Raw genomic sequence first — 22079 nt, forward strand, 5'->3', positions numbered from 1 at the left:
GGTGCTGGTAAGAGGAACATATAGTACGTTCATTGTCATCAGGCTTTGGATGCAGCTGGAAGAAATAGAAATTTTTCCTGGGAGGGTGCATGTGTGTGAAGGAGGGAGTGGGGGGAGGATAACGGGAGAAGGTTACTTTGCCAGGAAAAGTAACCTACATTCTGTCTTTGAGAGAGATGACTTCGGAGGGAACTCATATTAAAATGTTGTCCGTGTGCCATTGCATTACTTTTGTTTTCTTGGCAGTAAAAGTTAAAGCTATTGTAAATAACACTTTGGTTTCTGGCTGTGAATGAAGAGACAGGTTCAGGTTTTGCTCAAATGAGGTTTTACAGGGGGATCTACGGACAAAAGTATTTGGAGTAAACCAGTAACACTGCAAATTGGAGTCTGGTTGGATTGATGGGGGCATCCTAGAACTGTTCTAGGGTAGAGAATGTTGTTATTTTATGTATTGACAACAAAAATCTACTCTTCGAAATCAGTGCTTTTGTAACAGTTGCCCTTTTACATTCAGCTGTTCACGTCCTTCTTTAAAAGACCCTCAGTCAAGGAGGTAAAGGCAATGCCATACTGGAAACTCGTCTCTCTATCACAGGCAGTGAGAAAAGAAGTCAAGTTGGAATAAAGTTTTAAATTATGGGAAACACTAGTTTTTCAGCTGTAAGTATCATAGCAGCTTGCTGGTTTTCAAATCGTAAAGCTAGACAGTGAGTCACCCCATGTAGAGGGGCTTCCTGAGGACTTCAGAGTTGGTACTCTGGCTTACGAACAGTTACTGTCGTCTTAGAAACTTCGGGCTTTTAAGCAGCTTAATTTTCTTTTTCTGTTCTTCAGTTATATATCTGTCATTGCATAATAGATAGAATAACTGAATTTAGAGTATAGAGTTCAGAGTTTAACTTTCTAGTTGTAAATAAGGCTGACTTCCCCCCCCCCCCCCCCCCCCCCCCTTCTGATATGGTCTGATAATTTCCTATTAATATGATTGAGGGAGGCTTAGAAGAAGGCCTTATATACAGGTAATGTAACATCTAGAAGTGCCACATAATAGTTCATCATAATACATACAGGAATTAGAGAAATGTTCTGTTAGGTTGTATTTCTTTTGATAAAGATTCCTTCTCCTGTATACTTGTATATTTTTCACAACTTCTGTTTAATTTATGTGGCTGTTACGGGTGTTCCCACAGGAAACTATTTCAATCTATTGTGTTGTGAAAAATTTTCTAGGTTTTGGGCTATGATTTCTTGTTCTGATGTTATATTGTGAAGTATATCAGTGTTTCCTCATGTGAACTTCAAGTTCTTTTCCTTGCTTTTTGAAAATACAGCAAAAGCTGATGCTCTGTTAGCTCTTACTTAACTGAGCTATAAATATTTAATTATTTTAACCTTGAAGTTCTTTATGCATTATCATTGTTTTTGAGGGTCTGTATGTTGGAATGTTTCATGCAACCTTGTAAATATTCTTAGTCTATAGGAAACACTGTTTTTTCTGAACATAATGTCATTTTTTTAGCTATGTTGACATATAAAAATGTTTCCCAGTTTGTGCTTTTTTTTCTTCTCTGCTATTCCCAAACTTTTTATATGAAAAGCTCACAAAAATTTTTGTGCTGTCGTCTTGTTGGCCTCACGTCATACCAGTTTCTCCTGATTGCTCTTATCATTAAAAATGTTTCTTACATTTAGCTTCAGCTTCTTTAGTCTGAGACGTCTTTAACTTTTTTCTTACTGATTGACATCTGTCTTGACTAAAATTAAAATACTCAGAAATCTGAATGCTTTGTTCAAATTGGTTACGTGAGTATGATTAAGTTGTAAGAAGTAGCCCATCAAGTAAAATCTTACAACTGCATACAAAGCTGTCTGTTGAATTAAAAACCCAGAAACCTAACTTTCATTTGCAATAGCAGTGTTCTGATTTTCATTAAATGAATTATGTTTTACTCTATTTTGTTTAAACTCAAGATTAATTTCTATGGTTACAGCAGATATAAATCTCTAGATTGCTTTTAAAAGGGATTGTTTATTCAGAACAGGGCTGACAGTCTCTCCTTAAGAGAAGCTATTACTTAATTTTATTTTTCTGAGTTTAAATGCTTAAAAAATATTTGTAATGATACCCCAAAGGCATCATAAAAATGTAAAAATAATTATACTCTGAAATTACCAAAATTACAGGAAATGGACATTTAAAAAATCTTACTAAGATTCATGGCTGAGGAAAAGTGCCTTACTTCACAACTTAAATTCTTGTCAGGAGTTTCTGCTTTCAGTGATTTAAAAATATACTTTTGAATTGTCAGCATCTACTCAGATGTGAAAGAACAGCATTGATTTCCCTTTTAATTACAGCTAAAGCTTACTGCTCCCAAATTCTGCAAGCACTTTCTTGGGAGAAATTTCTACATGAATATCTACTGGTATTTTTTCCAAGTAGAAATTATTCTCCCCCATGGTTGGGGGTGACCATTTTTTTTTTTCATAGGCCAAACCAGTTGGCAAATACCCCTAGGTAGATCAAAACCAACATGAATAGCATTTTGTGGTGAACAAATGCAGGGGTCCAGAGATGCTTTTTCACGCCACATCACACGTTACCTTGGGAAGCTAATGGTCATTTGGTAGTTAATAGAAATACGACAGAGCAATGTACTCTAAAGGAAGGGATTTTTCTCAGATGTTACGGCTCAACTTCGGTCATGTCAGAAGATTCTTGAGTGGGGACTAAGTAAGGTGCCTTCGTTCTCAGTGATGCTTTTAGGCCAGCTTGTGCTCTGATAAACTTCTAGCCCTTGCTGTAGAGTTGAGAACCTGTCATGGTTTGCCTTAATTACCATTTTATAAGACACTTCTATTAGAAAGGGGCAGGGTGGAGGGAACAGGATAATACTAGCAGACTGGATTTCAGACTGACTCTGTTAGTATCCGTGTCTGGTCCAAGAGTTATTAAAAGGATTATCTTTTTTTTTTCTTTTTTTTTTGCTACTGTTGTTTTCCTCACCTCAGTTTAGCCAAAGTTTTTGCTGTTATAAGGACTAGTGGAGAAGAGTTATTTTCCCCAGGGATGGAGGAGGGATTTTTTTGTGTGGTTCTGCTTCCTAGGTGCTATAACAGAGGAATAGTAGCTTGCTCAGAAAATGCAGCAGAGCAGTCCATTTGAAGTGGGGCAGCACGGAAGAGATCTGTGTGCCTGATTGAGAAACTTTGTCTAGATTTACCAAAGATGTGAATAGCCTCTATCAGTGCGTCACTCTGCATCAGCTACGTAAGGACTTACAGTGACCAGGGCCCAGTAAGTTCCTAAGATTTAGGGCAGATGATCCAGGTCTTGGGGTTTCCTGTTACATGGGGGGGAGGGGGGAAAGGGCCCTTTGTCTTAATTTTTCTGCTGATACCATAAAGCACTTGGATGAAAATCTTAATGTGTGCAGAATTGGCTTCTTTCCAGTATATTTATTTGTTTGCTTTTGTGCCTGATCTATATGTGTTCTTTAGATAAGAAATCATAAACCTGTCATTTCTGACTGGGCATTTTCTTGGTCCAGTCCAGTGTCTTAATGGGGGAGAAACTTATTTGGCGTAAATGCTAGAGCAACCACTAACGTAATGTTTCATCTGCATAATACAAATGAAGGTGTTGAAACATAATGAAAGGATTTCTGCCCTAAGAACACTATTGTACCAGTGGTGAAAATCCAGAAAAATACTTGGACACTGAAACAGAATGGTGCTTGTCCCCCTGAATCATATTTGACAGAGTGGTAGGATTTTGAGACAGATGAAGTGCTGTGTCAGTTCGTGCTGCATCAGTGTATAGGTGTATTAGTGTAAATACACCGAAAATGTAGAACTCTGAATGAAAAGGGCCTGGCAGAGGAGCGTGGGACTGGGACTGTGACGTGCGTGAGGGAGGCTCTGGTCCGGCCGCAGCTTCAGCAGAGAGCACGTCGGCACGTCGGCACGGCTGATGCCACAGGCTTAACTGCTCTGGTGCCCTGTGATGGCTTCTGCTGAAGCAGATTCAGTTTAGTCCCAAAGTGAAGCAGATGCACATGTAACTCTCTCTGAATTGCACTGCAAAAACTTGGATTCTGAATTTCGTAATGGTGATCAGACAGAATAACCTTTTATTACTGTGTATCTGTTAAATGAGACTGGAAAGCTCTTTATATTGTAAAACATCTTTGAGTCAAGAAAACTTAATACTAAATTAGTTCATACTGTGAGAACGAGGGGCAAGAAAAATATCTCTTACAGAAAGACACAAGCAAAGTTGAATGCAGTTACTGAAAGGTTGTAAATGGAGCGTTTTGAACAGCAATGGTAAAGGCCAATTATTGCAAATATGTATTTTGACCAATTTACTTTTATCTCTCAACCAAAACATTCCCCACAATTGTTGTGGGGTTTATATTTTAGTCAGTGAGGTTTTGGATGATTGTGTAAAAATATAAACGTTAGCGAAAGTTATGATTAGAGTTGGACAATAAACAAGAAAAAGGGAAATAGTACATTTTACTAAAATCAGATGTTGCTTTTTTTATTATTGAAAGTATTTGTTGCCACAGGGAATAAATGAAGAGTGGTTACTAAAAACTTTTAGCATGACGTTATATTGTAGAATGTCTACTGTTAATTTTTTTCTGGAGGCCACCCCATGTTCCTGTTGACTCTCTACAGACCATTTGCAGAATATTTAGATGTGCTTCTGTACGTGCAGGTATCAAACCAATGTGTTCCCACAAGACCTAAGAAAACGGTGACAAAATTAACACAGACCTTTATCTTAAATTCTACGTGTACTGCAGTTTTCTGGTTCAGAATTGAAATTCAGTGTTTATAAGGAATTATCCTATAAAATAAGATTTTTTTTTTCCCTGTATTTATAAATGCCTGAAATACAAAGCATTATAATGGTTTTAAGAATATACAATATACTTTAGGATATTTTCAATCTTAAAAAAAGTTCAATGGTTTCAAAATAGTTTTTCTATACAGTTGGAGTTTTTTGTAGGTACCATACACATTTTTAAAACATTCAGCAACCCCAACCCCAAATAACACCCCAGTAAAACCTTCATCCAGTGATAATACTGGGTACTTTCAGTCTTTATTGTGGTCAGTGGGGAACTGGAGCTTTCAAGCTCTTAGCTCTTAATTTTGCTTTACTCTTATTAGAAGAGTCTTGAATGAAAAATGGTTTGCAACTGTGTCACAAAATTCCAAAAATAATCTCTTCATCATGCACTTGACTTATATCAACTCTGGATTATTTTTAAGGAAAGCATGGTAAGATGAAATGTGAGGTTTTTAGGCTGATAGTGAGTTATTTACTACCACTTTGTATAACAAATAGTGAATAAAAAAATCAAAATAACAAAGTGCAGATCTAAAGTGCACTTTAGAGGCTAAGTATTTCAAATGTGAACTGACAGTAGCAAAAATCAATGAGACACAATTTTTGAACCATAGGCAGTACTTATATGCTAAGTGAAGCAGGAATTAAAAAACAAAAAATATTTCCTTTTAAAAGCAAACTGTTTTTTTCTTTACTGTGCGAGACAGTGCTTTTTTACTTTTTTCTTTTTGCCAGTTTGATATTAAGCAAAAGGAAGCATTTTCTGCTGCAGACCAGGTGTTAGGAAATTGGCTTTGCTTCTTACTGCAATTTAGAGGTTTCTTAATCAGTTTGTTAATGATCACCAAATACTGCCTGTGGTATTCTGCAAACAGGTTTTATCTTCCAATATCCCACAATGGCTAATGCAAATTTTTGCAGTGATTCCTTAAAATTTTGCTTTGGTTTTACAAAAAAATATTGTGTTATTTTAAATTAGAAAAATGCTGATAATATTACACATTTTATTTTTAAAATCATTTTAAAGTTTTGTACCGTCTTTACCTTGAAGAGTCAAAATGCCTCTGTCTTCATTTTCATGGCTTTTAATTCAATTAATTCAATTTTGAATGTTCTTACCCCATGTACCACACATTTTATTAATACAACACCCCCATTCTTGGTTATGTTAATTCCTTTGCTCTAAATGCAAGACTACCAATAAAAGGCAATTAAAATGTTTCCCTGCCCGTTGCTGCTGCTGTAACATATATGCTGATGTAAAGCAGAAACTGAACAAAGTCACAATTTTCCTGAGATTAGAGGTAGCCAGGCTGGCTGTCTCCTCGCCTCCTGCTACCCGCTTCCAGTGTTGGGCCACCCCCACGCCACAGTTTAGATATTATTTGCTCTTTTGGGTTTCAGATTACGAGAGCAATTGATCTGCGTGACCTATTTTAGAAACTTTCATGTTTGCTGGGGAAACCTAAACCAAATGTATCCCCTCAAGAGACAAATCAGCTGAAAACTGGCCAGTTGACGTTTAGAGGCAGCCAGCGCTCCTTTGCAATGAATTCTGGTAGGACAGCACCACCTCATGGCCTACTAATAAGTCACCATCTAAACCCCTTTTAAATAACAGTTTTCACACTGTTAAATTCAGAGCTGAAGCTTCAGCTCTGAATTTAATCTTTGGTTTAATTTAATTGGTTTAATCTTTGTTGCATGTCACTGTATCAGGGAATTATAGCATTTCGTCATTTGAAGGTTCCAGTTTCTGAAATGTAGAATCCAGGTAATAGTATTTTAAAAACAAAATCTTGTCTGTTCTTAGGCAACATCCTGCAGGAGCCTGTGTGAATTCAATGGGCTGACCATGCTTAAAATATAACCTAGAAGGAAGCTGTGTGGGACCTGGCCTTTCATGTCTTGTATTTTTAAAAAGTTCATAACTCTATCTAGTCAAAGGTAGTTTGTGGTGGAAAACTTCTTCATAGGAGTCACTTCTGCATCAGAACTTTTCTAACTTGTCTTTCCCAACTGTAATAGTTTAGGCAAGAGCCCAAGCTCTTAATTTTAAAATTTATTTAATATAAATTTGGTTTCTGTTTATAGTATCTATTGTGTTTGGGATTTATTCCAGATTTCTGAAAATGCTTGCCTTCATTACATGCACTAACCATGGAAAATTTCATCTTTTTTTTTTTTTTTAATATGGTTTAGACATTGGAAACCTTTTTTTTTTTTTTTTTTTTTTGTCATAAAAACAAGTTTATGTTCTTACACCAATTACTGTATCTCCTCCTAGTACTGAGACTGTACTTGTTTTGGTCGGAAACATGCAGTCCCTGTACATCACCTAATTCTTAATTTCTTCTGAAATAGGCAGTGGGTACATTTGGGTTGACTGTATGTTTGGAATCGAAAACATGATAGGTGTCTGGATATTAATATAACAATCTTAAATTTTCTGCTCTTTGCAGAGGGGATTGTAGAATGTAGTCACCTTTTCACGAGTCTGTAGATGGAATCTGTTTAGGTAAGACATTTGAAGGTCGGACTTGTTGGACATATTGAAAAATTAAATGTAAAACTCCTTTTAAATTATTTTTATAGTTAATAAGACACTTCCATCGGCAGTGCTTGTCAATGCTGCTGAATAAACAGTAAATGCCGTGTCTCTTATGACTTTTGCAAGAGCCTTTCTGTTATGTTTTGATTTTAAGTATTTTTAAAGTTTCCTTTAACAAAGTACATCTTTTAAAAAAGTTCAGAGTGGCAATATAGTGCAAAGTGTAACAGTCAATTTTATATGGTAGTAAATAGTTGCTTATTGTTCTGATGGAAGGGTAAACTTGATAAAACGCTATGTTTGTTCAATGAAAATGACTATTCAGCGCTGTCGAATTCTCTCTACAATGTGTCACGGGAACCTACTCCAATCATTTTAATTGTAAACAATGCTGCTGCTTCTTGCAGTGGGTTAAACGTATGCAAATTGGAACCTACTGTTTCATGAGTGATCAATTCTTTGTTGGGAGTGGAAAGAAATGTGGTATGTATTGCTAAGATACTGAAGGAAGCATAGTCAGCGTCTTCATTCTAAAGTATATGCATCTTTTGAGGGAATGCTTTGGAGGGAATGCTTTCCTGTTTCTCTTCTTATTTAAAAATATAGCCTGCTCTAAAATTGTAAGAAAAATCTCTAAATAGAGGAACATCTACCATTTCTAGTGAAGGCCCCAAGTATAAATAGAGCTGTGCATGCCACCTGTGGTAGCAGATGGCAGCCATTCACGGCTTCCTTTTGTGTTGGACCTGCATTATATGCAATATTTGCTTTTATGTTTTAGTAAGAGTTGTTTAAAAAAATCTACAGTGTCAACAAAACACACATATCTGCATTAAAGAGGTAGTTTACAATGAAGATAAACTTTTTAAAGTGCAAACCAGAACCTAAAGTAACTTTTAAAAGTTACATTACAGGCTTTAATGTGAATTTATAGAGTGTTTTTTACTTGCGTGATGCTGACACTTTTGTTGCCACCCAGTGGAAAACTGCTGCTGCTTCACTGTAGAGAATCAATTGGTTTTTCATGATCAGAACTACGCTTGGGAGTTTTTAAATAACACCTGGAGCCTCCAGCTTCAGTACCTGAGCGTAGGAGGTTATCATCTTAAGTTTCTTAAGCTGTAACTAAATGTACCTCCTTTCATGGCAGATGCGTCTTTTAGGAAGTTCCCTACTGGTGCTGTCCAGCTTCTGTTCTCCCTTGTGCTGATACAGGTATTTGTGCAGCTGCAATGAAAGAAACCGATTCCTTATATTTGGTCTTAAGCATTATTAACCCCCATTTCCAGAAGAGTAATTTAAAAAAAAGTCATTTCAGTGTTTTGGTGTGTGGTATTGACCTTCAAGGGAGTGCCCGTGGGAATGGGAAGAGAAGAGGGAGAGCCTGGAGTTGCCTAAGCAATCTTGGTTGTCAGAAAGAACGTAACCCTCCGTATTCTGGTAGTGAACAGAAGCTCGAGAACATGCTGTTAGTATAACGATATAACTGATGTTGGCAATATTGGGAGGAAAGGTATTTTTTTCCCATGCTTCTCATAAAAATGTCAGTTATATCTGGAAAGTCAGTGGTGTTCTTCCCCAAAAGATAAGTTTAATATAGTGCAAGAGTGCTGCAACTATGAAGAGCATTTCTCTAAGCTCTACTATCCCTTCAGGGGAAAAAGAAATAATTTCATTATTTCAAGGTTGAAGGAGAGGCTTATTTCTCTGCTCCAGATTTTCAGAGAAAAAGAAAGCTAATTTCCAGAGGCAGAGAATGGGAACCATGACAAGAGGCCAATACTCAGATGTGTTTGTGCTTTGTCTTCAAATTGCTTTCATCTATCCTTTTGATGGCTCTGTCAACTGGTGGTATAATTGTTTTGAAAACAGACATATACAGCAAATAGGAAGTTGCAGTTATGATGGATGGGTAAATGAAGTGGAAAAAATGGATGTGCTGAAATGCGAGTGGGATTTAAAATTGTTCTAGGTCTACTTGAAAGATTAATTAGAGAAGATACAAAAAATTAGCCTGGAGACAGTAAAAAGCAGGGGGGGAGAGAGAGACTGGCCAAGAAAACTGTTGCAGAAGGGAAGGCTTTGTAGAGATAAAGTCAGGTTTGGCAAAATTCACAGTGAGTTAACTAATGGTATTAAATGCCCCAAAGCTAAAATATTCTTTAGCTATGTAAATAAAAAGAGAATTAGCAAAAAAGTGGATTTGTCATGCAGCTGGAGTATAGATTAGGAATAGTTTAGGCATGGTCTCCAGACTAAATTAATAAGGAAAAAGCCGTGCACCAGCAGGGTAAAAGCAAGATATGTACTGGGAACCAGAGCATGGAATTGGAAATTTGTACAAAATCTCAAAACTTTAATGCAGTCAAATTGTGGTTATCAGATAATCTCTGGACTGAGTTCAGACACAGTGGATTTGAGAAATCCCAAGTTCTGAAGGCAGCTATTTTTAATGAAAACACATTGAATTGAAGATGGTACCATTTGATCAGAGGGAAGCAAATCTAATGCCTGTAATTAAGTCAGCAGAGAGAAACTGATAATGCCATGAGCAGGGCCTGACCCCGAAGTGGTCCAGGATTCAGAAAAGGTTTTAAGGGGAAACAGATAAGTAGAAAGCAAGATACAATGCAGTATTAATTTGCTATCTAACTAAAAATGGGATGTGCCCAACCAACTTGATGCTTTAAGAAAATCTTTTCCTTTGTTAAGATGACCTGGTGTCTGATGGTAAAGTGTCTGATAAAGTGCTAATAGGAAGTCTAGAGGAGATTAGCAGAGAAAATATTAACTGAATAAGATGAATAAGCAGAAGCAATGTTTCTGTGTTGAAAGAAGTGTTGGGCTGAAGAGAGGTTAATAGCGGAATTACTTTTTGCATTCCCCAAAATAAGAACAGTACTAAACAAGATGAATTTTAAAATCAATCTCAGAATAAGATGGATTGGTAAAATTTACTGATGAGGGAATGCTGAGAGGAAGGAGAGCGAGGAGCATGATACGTTACAGCAAGTGCTGAATGACTCTGGGGTCTGGAGTTGTGGGGAGAAGGGAGAAGAAAGAAATTCAGCAGCAGAATATGTATTTAGAGACAGAAACAAAGAATAAGCTCAAAACTAATCAATGAAAATGGTGGGAAAAAAGATACTTCCAGCTCAGTTACAAAGTAACTAAAACCAGTGAATGCCCTTCTAGTCATCTGCATTGGAAAAGAAAGGATACAAACTGGAGCAAATGCAAAAGAAAGTTATGGGTTAGGCAACTTCAGAACTATCTTGTGAGAAGAAACTAAAAGCTTGGGGTTGTTTGTCTGGGGCTACAGAAGTCAGAGGGAGATAGGATTACTGACGGTAAACTCAAACACACATGCAGGGAAGCAGAGCTTTGAAGGGAAAGGACTGTTTTGAAGCAAGAATAGATGGATAGAAGTTGGTAGTCAGTAAACCTGGAAATTTGATGGTTCTTATTCATAGTAAGAGCAGCAGGATTCTAAAAAACCCATTCAGTTGGAAGAGGGAGATGCTTTATTACCTTTAGGCTGGAGCTTGATAACTTTGTAAAGAGTGTATGGTCTGCCTCTGATAACCCCAGAATAATTGCAGGTTGATGACCCTGGAGCTATCTTCAAGATTTATATTTGTATAATCAGGGATATTTTGTGTCTGCAGAAGATTAAGCATTGTACCAAAAAAAAAAAAAAATCTGGGGTGTTTTTTTTTTGATAGAAGTCACATTCCCTTTAACGCTAGTGAAACCTTCTTTTTTGTAAAAATTGCTTAATTTTGTTGATATGGTAATGACAAATTGAATTCAAAACTATGCCAGTAGTACACGGTAAGAAAAAGCAGAAGAGAAATAACAGCAGTGCAAGATCGCAGAAGATGCTGTTAGAATATGAGGGAAAGTAGAACAAGAAGTCTCACTTCTGATGCAAATCTTGGGAACTAAGAGCTTGATGCAAGTATAGGCATAATGGTGTCATTCTAAATTCATGAAAATAGCTTTACAAATGAAGGAGAGGCAAAGTGGGGTCAGTGCAATTCAAACACACGATGACAATTTTAGCCTAAATAGAATGCTCTTTGTGACTAGATGAATTAATTACTGTAAGACAGTGTTCTTGCTTGTCATTCTGATTCTTTCTGCTTGTTAATCACTCCTAAATTGTAGCTATTGCAGTAATATTAAGATTTATTACTTATAAAATTTGCTAATCTATTTTCTAGTTTAGTGTTTGTTCACATATTAGTGTAAATGTTTTGAAATGTGTTTCTTATTTTACATTTCTACTCTTTGTTCTCTGTAGTACTTTCTTTCTGCCTATTAAGTATTATTGTTCTACTGAAACACTGTTTGACTGTTTTAAATGTTTTGCTTTTATAGTCAAGCTTAATTTACCTATTCAGCAAATTTCATGACATACCAAGTCTGAGCTGAGAAAGAGGTTACTATACAAAAAATAAGTTCCAGTGGCAATGAGAAGGAACATCTGTAGAATGGTTTAGCTTACTCTTTGTGCCTCATTGATCTTGCAGTGATTTCGGTATTTCCCTTCTTATTGCATACGACATGCTAACACACTTTAGGAAACTTCAGATCTACTGGAGGTACTAACAGAACTCAGTTTGCTATGAATGGGATGAAATTTCCCGTGCTGTTGATCACATGGAAAACTTTAAACATGAAAACTGGGAAAATTCTTATCCAATACAATGAGCTGTAGTAAAAATGAAACAGAGCAAATAATAATAGGGAAATGTATGCGTATTTATTTGCACAAGGAAACACTTATTTTTAGTTGTACAAATCACTGCGGTCTTACTAAGTACATTTTTGTCCTCTTTTTTTCAAAGAGCTGCTGGTCTTTTGAAAAAAATAATTGGGAAATTAATCTTCTATTTATCCAAACTATTCTGTGTTCTTTCTCTGTGGTTTTTTGTTTGTTTAATTACAAGGAACATTTGCATGAAAATAGGATTTTAAGACTTGAACAGCTCTGCTTTTTCCCAGATACATGGAGTAAACCGTATTTATTGTATTTGTAAATTAAAACAACTATTGTTTTGTAAAATTCCTTGCATGCTTTTTTACACTGAATTATTAATGAATATTTGAGAATATGCTTTAGAAAGGTTTCCCCTGCCTCCCCCTTGAAAATATATACCACTAATGTATATAATTTTCCCCCCTCCTCCTCCCTCCCATTATGTCTCCTTCAAGACCTGCCAAGGAAGCCATATTGGTAGTCATCTCATTTCTGTGGCCAATTAAACTAGATTTCTGTAGTTCCTTCATTCTCTGAAATAAGCAGCATCTTATGCTACACCAGATCTTTTAAATCAGACTGAAGTTTGCAAAAGTTCTTTCAGATTTTTAGGAGTTTTTTCATCTTTTCAAAGGATCTTTGTAAAGACTTTTAATAAAGAAAATCAAGTGGATTTATAGTAAAGTGTATCAACAGTGAAGTGGAAATCCAGAAATAGAAATTTGATAGGGATGTATGCTCTGGCAATACTTACTAATGATTATCAGATGATAGAGATACTACTTTAGTTTGGGCACAAACTGGTCACTCTGTTAGGGCAAAAATAGAATGGAGAAGGACAGCAACTTGCTCTACAAGTTCTAATAACTGAACCTGAATATTTACATCATATCTCGTCACTAAAATGTTTAAAACTTTCTTGCATGATCTTCTAAAATGAACTTATTTTCTAAAATGTACATTAGGTTCTGGATTGTCAGTTTAGATAATGTTTTGTGTTATTATTATGTTTAATATTTTTAATGTTTAATATTGTAGTTACATTTAGTGTTTAGTTTATACTTTTTGGATAGAAGACATGTATTTTTACTAATTTTCCCTGAGTTGGGCTTTCATACAACAGATCTTTTTTAGATGATTTTTATGTATTGACTGCTTGCAAAATGTGAAAATTCTAATATAAAAGAGTAAATTTTATGATTCTATTTAATTACAGAATAAATAATTTTAGAAATTCATGTTTGAAGTGTGGAATACTGAACTTTAAACATAAAAGTAATCAGTTATCTGACTGAAGTTTAATTACAATTTCTATTCATTTAGATTTCTCATATTGGAAAGCTGAAAGATTTTCTTCTGCAACACAGAAAGGATTACATTAATGCTTACAGGTAGGTGTGCATTGTTTTTCAATAGATCTATTTATTTTCAGATTTATAAAGTGAACTGTTTAAAAATCTGTAGGCATAATGACTAAAAACAAAATGTAGATTGCTTATTAATTGGCTTGCTGTAAGCTACTTAAGATGAGGAATAGTGCTGTCACAAGAAGAAAATGGTCCTAAATGAAATGAGACTTGGAATTTGAAGAAGATTCTTGGCTCTTAGGAGTGAGTTCTGAAACAAAACAACCTGGTAGTCCGAGTCTAACACCTTTTAAGGACCTGCAGAGTAGGTTTCTGAAATGGTTCCTGAGACAGCAGAGTACTAGATTCAACGATCCAGGTTTTCCCTTTCACTCTGTGACACTAAACCTACCTATTATCACTAAGTGTACAGTCAGTAGCATCAGCAGGTCCTGGAGGAGAATGATGCAAACTCTTCAGACTCTGGAATGTGGGTTCCAGATGAAGGACACCGTTGAGAACATGGTGTCAGAGGATGGCAGCACAGGATTTGCTTTTCTGTCACAAAAACTGTAGGCTTCAGTTCTGGTAGTTATTATTGTATGGAGAAAGCTTTGATTCTCTTCAACCATTAGGAAACATTCAAAACTGCTGTATCTGCTTACTTGCTGATAGCTTTAGTAGTAGGATTTTTAGAAGATTAAAACGCAAATTTACAGGTTGGTGTTAGTAAGAAAAAATAAGAGTATTTTGTGATCTGCAGATTTAACATTCTTAATGAATTACTAAATCAAGTTATCCTAAGATCTAAATGTTACTGCAACTTTTATTTTGGTGACTGAGTACAAATAATTGTATCATTTGAGAAATGGAAAACTTGCTTTTTAAGGAAACTTGTTACGTGCAAACTTAGTAGTCATGTTATAGGTTGCACAGTATTTCATTCCAGAAATAGAAAATACTTCATGGGTATCTCCACTTAAACTAACTTTGCTATTGTAAATAGAAGTTTAACAGTTCGAGTTGAACTGATCACCAGTTTATTTTATTTCATATTGTAGGAATGGGTTTGTGACGCACTTACGGCTGCTATAAACGTTTATTTGAAAAAGGTAGATATCCTCATAGTGCAGATCCCACAACATATAACTAATCATTCCTTTACTTCCTTCTCAGTCTATAGGTATGTCTAAGGTAAAAAATGAACAGTGCAACATAACATACAGTGAATGCTGTCTTTCAGGGAAATATATTTGTGTGGGGAAAAACGCTCACCGAAACTGCCTGGCCTTCGTCACACTGTCATTTAAAGCGGATTGATCTGCCACCCTGGTTATTCATAGGGAAAGAGATGTTCTCCAGGGTTCTGGGACACCATTTTATTTTGAGATTCGTGGTTCAAGAACAAAACTTTAACAATTCCAACCAGATGTAAAATTTTAAGAATGTACACTGTGTGCAATACAGAATGAATCCCAATTGGGATGCATTAAAGAACTAGGATGCAGTCTCTATGAAGATGCCAATGAATTTCTACGAAGTGAAGTTTCCAATTTAAAGAGAATGTCAGCAAGTTGTTCTTGAGGTGACAAAGGTGGATCATTGTGTCAATGCCCTTCTTGGGACGGGGGAAATATCACTTAAAACAACTAACTGTCTTTTTCACAGTCATCTGAGAAGCACACAACACACTTGGTTGGGGTTTTTTGGGGGGGGGTGGGGGGGTGGTATATCCAAATGAAACAGAGTAGGTTAGCTTTCCCTTTTAAAGGACCTTCTGAAACTTCACGATTTCCTGTGTTGTATTTCTCCAGTCCCTCAACATGACTGCAGTATTGCATGGGGTGAGTCAGCCCTGTCTGCATTCCAATTCTGCCACAACCCTGCAATCAAGGGTAGAGAAAGCAAACCTTGCTGCAGTCAAGGTAGAGAAAATGCAATCTAAAGTCACCTTGGGTTGAAGACACTGAGTCCCAAGTCAATTTAATACCTTTTTCCAAAAGGCTTTACAGATACCAACTAAGTATGTTATCCAGACAGATATCCACACCCCAGGAGAAGGCAATAGGAACAGATGAGCCATGTGCTATTCTGCAGGCTCGGTCCACATTGGAGGAACAGTCTTTCTGAGAAACAACTTCTAGGCCTGAAAGGGTCTGTCACAGTAATAGCAATACTATACAATCAGTGGTATCAAAATGTGTGCCTAAGTTGCCAGAAGACTTCTGGCACCTTTTTTTGTCTCCCTGAGATTTTAAAAGCAGTATTGTGTTGTTTCAAAAATGAAACAAATGAAATTAAGACTTTTGGCATGTTTTTTATAAGTGTAAGGCCATGAGAGCTATTCATGGTCAGTGCCAGTGGAAATGAAGCTCGGGGTTGTGGGTGTCAATTCTATGTGCAAGGTGTATGAGGAACTGCTTTTCCAAGCAGCAAGCAGAAGTAGCGTACAGCTACGTGTTATGATTAGCTCTCTGCTTTTCAATTCCTACTGGAATAGGTCATGAGCAACACTAGGTGGAGCTACCAATTTAATACTGAAATAACTTTTTACTGTGTGAAAACTTCATCTGAATGCATAGGCTGAGAAACTGCAAATAACTGCAGTAAGAGCAAACAGTGAGTAGTGGTTAAATTTTGGATACTATTTGTATTTTATTAACAGGAGTGTGCATAAAATTGAAGAGATAAGAGGAGTAAAAATTTATCCAAGCTATTTGGGTTTCTAAAAGTTTTTAATGTTCTTTTTGTAAACTCTCTTTTAACCAGTTATGGTAATTCTCGGTGATTTTTCACCTCCCCGCACCTTGGATATTAACTAAAGAGAGGAAAAAAGAAGTGTCATTTCCTTTATTAAACCATAAAACAATCCTCCACATCTCGTCTGTGATTGCAGTTGATCCTGTCCTTAATGGTCAAACTTAAAATAGATAGTACTGTCAAATTTCATACTAGGTTTCTTATGCTGTTCTACTTCGTGGATGCAAAGAGGATCATAGGCATCCACGCTGTCAGTCTTACAGTCTTAGCAAATGCCTCACTCATTCAAGACAGCAGTTTTAATAACTTTTCAATACTTAAGCTATGGGGAAAGTTTTTAAACAGTTTAATACTAAAAGGCTGTGCTGGAATTTATGTAGGAGGTTTAAGTTTGTTCATGAAATTTGACTACTCTGTTTTGTCAATCCTGCCATTTGTTTTTCCAACTATAGTACGATGTGTTGGTGAAATTTGGCTTTTGAGTTACCAAATTGAATTATTGTATGCCTTTTAAAACTTCTTCATAATGTGTTACATCCAGGTTCTTGATTTGCTTCTTTGACCTTACTTTTTCAGACTATAAATTCTTTAATAATAGAGTTTTTATTTTTGGCATACATAAAATATCCTGCTACAGAGGGGTTGTCTTTAATTCATTTTTAGAGGAAGATTTTTAGCAATGAGAAAGACAACTGGAAGACAGGTTAATTGAAACTAAGGCCCTGACCCATTTTATCAAACTTTAAATATTTAACTGAAATACCTAAATTGAGTCCAAAAAGCTCAAGAATTAGTAATTGCTTATTCACCTTCTTTCTTCTTGATTTGATTGTTAGCTATAAAATATGTAAATGGCAAAACACATGAAACTAGTGATGCAGTGATGTAAGCTTGCTGTCTTACAGGCCATTGCACCTTTATCCTCTCCTGTTTGTCAGGATTCATTTACTTTCTCTTACACCTTGGCTTTCAGCTTGCTGTGATAAGGAACTCTTCTGTTTTGTCTTCTTGCTTGTTTTATCCTGTCTACCATGATTCTCTCCTCTGGATAGAACTTCTGAGAACTTTAGTGGTACCAGAGATGTGGTGTCATCTTCCAATGACAGCATGAGTTACAATGGAAGAAACTGGCCTGTTAGAAGACTCTGATTTACAGAGGGTCACATATAGAAGCTCCTCCTTCAAATTTCTCTCCAAATGTATGGTTATTTCTTGTCATTTGGCTTAAAAATTGGGGGTTGTATTGGCAATAATAGTGAAAACTTGGGCTTCTTCTACAACACACGTTTTAAGGAAAAATGATAAATAATGAAAACACTAAATAAGTAGCAAAGACTATGAGTGACTCATATTATTATTGGTTACACCTACTAAGGGAAGGACCAGTAACTTTATATGTACCATTGCTTTTATTTAACATTAGAGCCTTATCTTAAAAATAACTTAAATAATTTTAATTATTTTCTTGCTGGCTTCATATACACATTTCAAACCTAATGAAGCCCTTTGGGTGTCATACTCGTGATCAGTGAACACATTCAGGAGCAGGGTATTTTACAAGAAACATGTAGCTAAATCATGGGACATTGCATCATCACTGTTCCTGCTAATAGTAGCTGTCTCTGAGCTGTCGCTTATGATGATGTTAACTGCAGTCTCTCTCCAAGAATCTTTGGAAAGAAGTGAAACTCGACAATCAAGAAATGCTTTAGGACGTCTCAGAATATTTGAAAATTAATTAGTTTCTATTGGAAAATGCTCTGACAATACTTAAAACCAACAATGGTAAACAGTATTTGGATATTTGTTCATATTTGGTTTATGGTTTGTCTCAAGGACTTCCTCACCAGCTTTTTCAGGTAGGCTTATTAAGCTTCATAGTGGTGTTTAGAAAACACATATGGAGTGCAGTCCTTGAGGCGATGTGTAAGAAAAATGACCAAGGACTTTTCCGTAAAACAGAACTGATTATCTCGTAAACTTAAAAAAAAAAACAAACCCAGTTAATCACAAAAGTAATTTTCAGTTGATGAGTAGTAAATATGGTAAACACCAGACATTTATATATTAGAAAATTATCCCTGCTAAATTGTGATCTTTAAGGACTTTCCCAGCAATGTTGCATTTGGCTAATGCGTATCTTTAGTGAGTTAGTGATGAACAATACCTTTAAAAAAAAAAAAAAAAAAAAAGCCTCTTCCTGACTCTTTAAAGTCTGAATATTGGATTCTTCTCTCGTAAGTGATATGCTGATGAGACTTTATTGACTTTAGTGGAATAATTTCTCATTTATGTTGCCATAACAGAAAAATTATTAGTACCTTTCCTTTTTGCAGTTCTGTAGAGAATTAGCTATAAGGGTAGGTGGCTATTTCTTTCGTCTCCCTTTGGTCATAAACTGTTTCCAGCAGAATCAGTTGATCACCGTTCCTGGAAAGGAGAAGGTAGGGACTCTTGATTCCTGAAGATGTTAACGAGATGTGGGTGCTTTTTTATTTTTGCTTATTAAGCAAACTGTGATCATTCCTTTCAGATGAGGATTGTTACTTACCTTCCCATTTTTAGTGTATGATTGCTATACATTCTATATGTTCTTCCTCTCAGTGCATTTGCTATAGTGCATTCCTACATTGCTTTCTACACAGTGCTGTGTGAGATCCTATCTTCAGTCTTTGGTGAACTGTCTGATGTTTCGTCTGTGAACAACTTGTGCCTTTGCTTTTTATCATCAGCTCCTTCATGGTTTTGATCATTGAACCACCAAGACAGTTTGTATGTTTGTGCTAAATATAGTTCAAGGAGCTAGCTGTAGTGCCCTAACACTTGGGAATTTGAAGTGGTCCTCTTGGGATTCCTCCACAGCCTCCAGTTTCTCTGAAGAATCTTTCAAGGTTTAGACAATTTAAAGACCAGCAGTTATTCCTACTGTTTTAATCAGACATTGGAAAGGAATTGAGAGAATTCTATATTTTGACCACAGAACACCTCATACTTAAAGGAAAATCTTTGAGAGAAGTGCTTTCCATCTCGGATTATTAGACATCTAATTTATTGTCTTTTGCAACTGCAGAGATACTTACGTAGTTCATCAGTGTAGCGTAGATTGGTTCTGAGTAGAAATCATGCTTTTTCCACGGGAAAGGCTGGATGGGTAGCTTCTAATGTGTCTTCATTACATGCTTCTGTGGTCCTGTGCAGTTAAGTGTTTGAACATTTCATATGTTGTTTATTGCAAATAATAGACTTTGAAAAAATTCTTTAAAAAAATCATCTTTCTGTCTTAAAAAATAATGTTGGTGCCCAGTAATTATGCCTCTTGCCCTAGCATTTATCTCCATAGTAAGCTTGGAAAAAAAAAAAAAGTCAGCAATAAATCAGTTACATGTTTGTCACCTAATAGAAAATCATTGAATGCTTACCCTATGTTTTGTGGAGAGTGTTCCCTTGGCTTAACCAGTAAAAGAAAAGAAGTAGCCATTAAAGGACTCTAAAAATAGTGTCTTACAATGCCAGACTGCTTTCTTGTCTTGACTTAATCACGTTTTTACAAAAAGCAAGGCTTTGTTTGTTATAGTAAGATAGTAAAACATGTAGATGATCTGTAAGGACTTTTCGTGGAGGAGTATATATTTTTTTATATATATATAAAATACATATATATTTATACAGTATTTTCCTGTTCTCCAGGGAATTATTTTCAAATTATTTGTCTCCTTTTTTGATTGTACTAAGTTCATATATCACATTTTAGAAATAGCAATTCTTCCTGGCAGCATTCTGGAATTTCTCAGTAATATTTTCCAAAACTGAAAATACTAATTCAGATATGCCTGTACTGCCTGTTCTAGTAGCTGAAGCTTCCCCACAGACTTAAAAAAAAAATATTTTAAATATGTTGTTGTAGAATGTTTTGTCATTTGAGTAGACAAGTTTTTACCTTGGATTTATGTCTGACAGCATTTGGATGGAAAAAGGCAGTAAATTAAAATGCAGAAAACATAATAAATAATGTTTAAATTTAGTAGTTAAATAAGAAATAAAAGAATTTAAAACATACCAGATGCCCAAAGAGAAGAAGTTTAAAAATGTCTGCTGTATTTACAACTAAGGTTATACATACATGTACATATGCACATATACCTATACACTTATGTGTGCGTGTGTGTAGGAGCATTTATGTATATATTTGTAAGGCAATATCTGCAGGTGGTAAGTTGGGCTTATCTCTGCTAAAACAGTACATATCAGTATTTTAGAACTAGTTTATTTCAACTTATTGCTTCTCTCTCTTTTGTAATAGTTTGTTGGAGGAAAATCAAGTTTTTCTGCTTGATTTGGTGTCTCTATTGAATCAGTAAGCAGAAAATATTTTATGCACCAGCAAAAAGAGTTACTAATTCCAAAAGCTGGTGTAATGCCTCCATCAGCTCTGGTTTCTTGTGCTTTGCCAGCAAAATAGGATCATAGAAATGATAGGCTGGAAGGAGCATGGCTGACACATTCAAAAAGAGAATGACTAGGCCATTCTACCACCATGTTTTGCTTGCTTTTAAATATTTCTTTCAATGGAGATTTCATATCCTCTGTCTGCTTTTTCCTGTTTCCTTATCCATGCTACTAGAATTCTATTTTTTTTACACTAACTTATTTTGGTTTTCCTCCAGTCTCTTCTAGAATCAACAATTACAGTATGTTTGGTTTTTCATAGGTGTTCTCTGACCTTTGATCGTACTTTTCCCTCTCCTTTGGACACTGTCCCAGTAGGTGTTGCAATGAGGTGCTGAAATGAAACAAAATTCCAGCTGAGGCCTTGCCCAAGGCGAAGGATAGCAGAAAGATTACCTTTCGTTCGTAATGGATTATACTGCATTTATGCATCCCATTGTAATGATGACTTTTTATGCAACAACATGTTGTTGTTATGTTCAGTTTATGGTCCAATATGATCCCAGATGGCTTCCTGAAGAACTGTTTCCTAATCAGTTGTTCCTCATTCTCTGTGGGTTCAGATAATTGTTCCTGTTGCAACAAAGAGCCTCTGACCATTCCTTATTCAAATTCTTCATGTAATTTTTCCGAGTTAGCAGCATTGTTTTGAACTGAAGTCTTGTTCTCTTGATACAGTTTTAATTCGCTTAGCTTTATGCCTCTGCAAATTTATTAAGTGTATACTCCGTTCTACTGTCTGAGTTGTTAATTAAAGTATTAAATAGTGTCAAATTCAGGACAAACCCCTGTGGAACACAAATCAATGTGTCCTTCTGTTTTGGTATGTAACTACTCCAAGTTCAGTTTTTCAAAGAGTTTCACATCCATATGGTGCTTGTTTCTTCTAACTCATTTAGTTGCTGGTAGCTTATGAGAATGTCATGTGAGATGGTAACAAAAGCCACACTAAAGAGAAGATATGTAGCAATGATTACTTTTCATCCATCCATAAGACCTGTTACTGTATCCCAGAAGTAAATTACACTGCATATGACTTATTCTTGATACATCTTGGCTACTGGTTATCTTTCTGTTCTTTCCTAAGCACTTAAAAATTGTTTGATTATTTGTGCCTGTCTTTTCCTAGACTGAGTGGTCTGTAAGTCTTCCCCCCCCCCCCCCCCCCCCCCCCCAACACTATTTTTTAAAGATAGTTGCTACACTTCACCTTTTCATCGACCTAGCACTTGCTTATTCTCCCCTCGTTCTTGGCAGTGAGGACACATCCTTTCATTTGATGCATTTCATATTTTATCCCAGGGTCTGGTCTCCTGTTTCCACACACAATATGGATGTGCGTAC

At 35.9% G+C, this 22079-nt stretch overlaps 1 protein-coding gene across 1 annotated transcript in view; it reads left to right on the top strand.

The window, feature by feature from the left end:
• The window catches only part of STX18 (syntaxin 18), a 73663-nt gene that overhangs the window by 24380 nt on the left and 27204 nt on the right, over nucleotides 1-22079 (top strand). Inside the window, exon 2 of the mRNA XM_050895310.1 lies at nucleotides 13507-13574. Coding sequence (XP_050751267.1) covers nucleotides 13507-13574 — 68 coding nt within the window. The remainder of the gene's footprint in view (nucleotides 1-13506; nucleotides 13575-22079) is intronic.

Source organism: Gymnogyps californianus, chromosome 4, assembly GCF_018139145.2.
Source record: "Gymnogyps californianus isolate 813 chromosome 4, ASM1813914v2, whole genome shotgun sequence".
Lineage (NCBI taxonomy): Eukaryota > Metazoa > Chordata > Aves > Accipitriformes > Cathartidae > Gymnogyps > Gymnogyps californianus.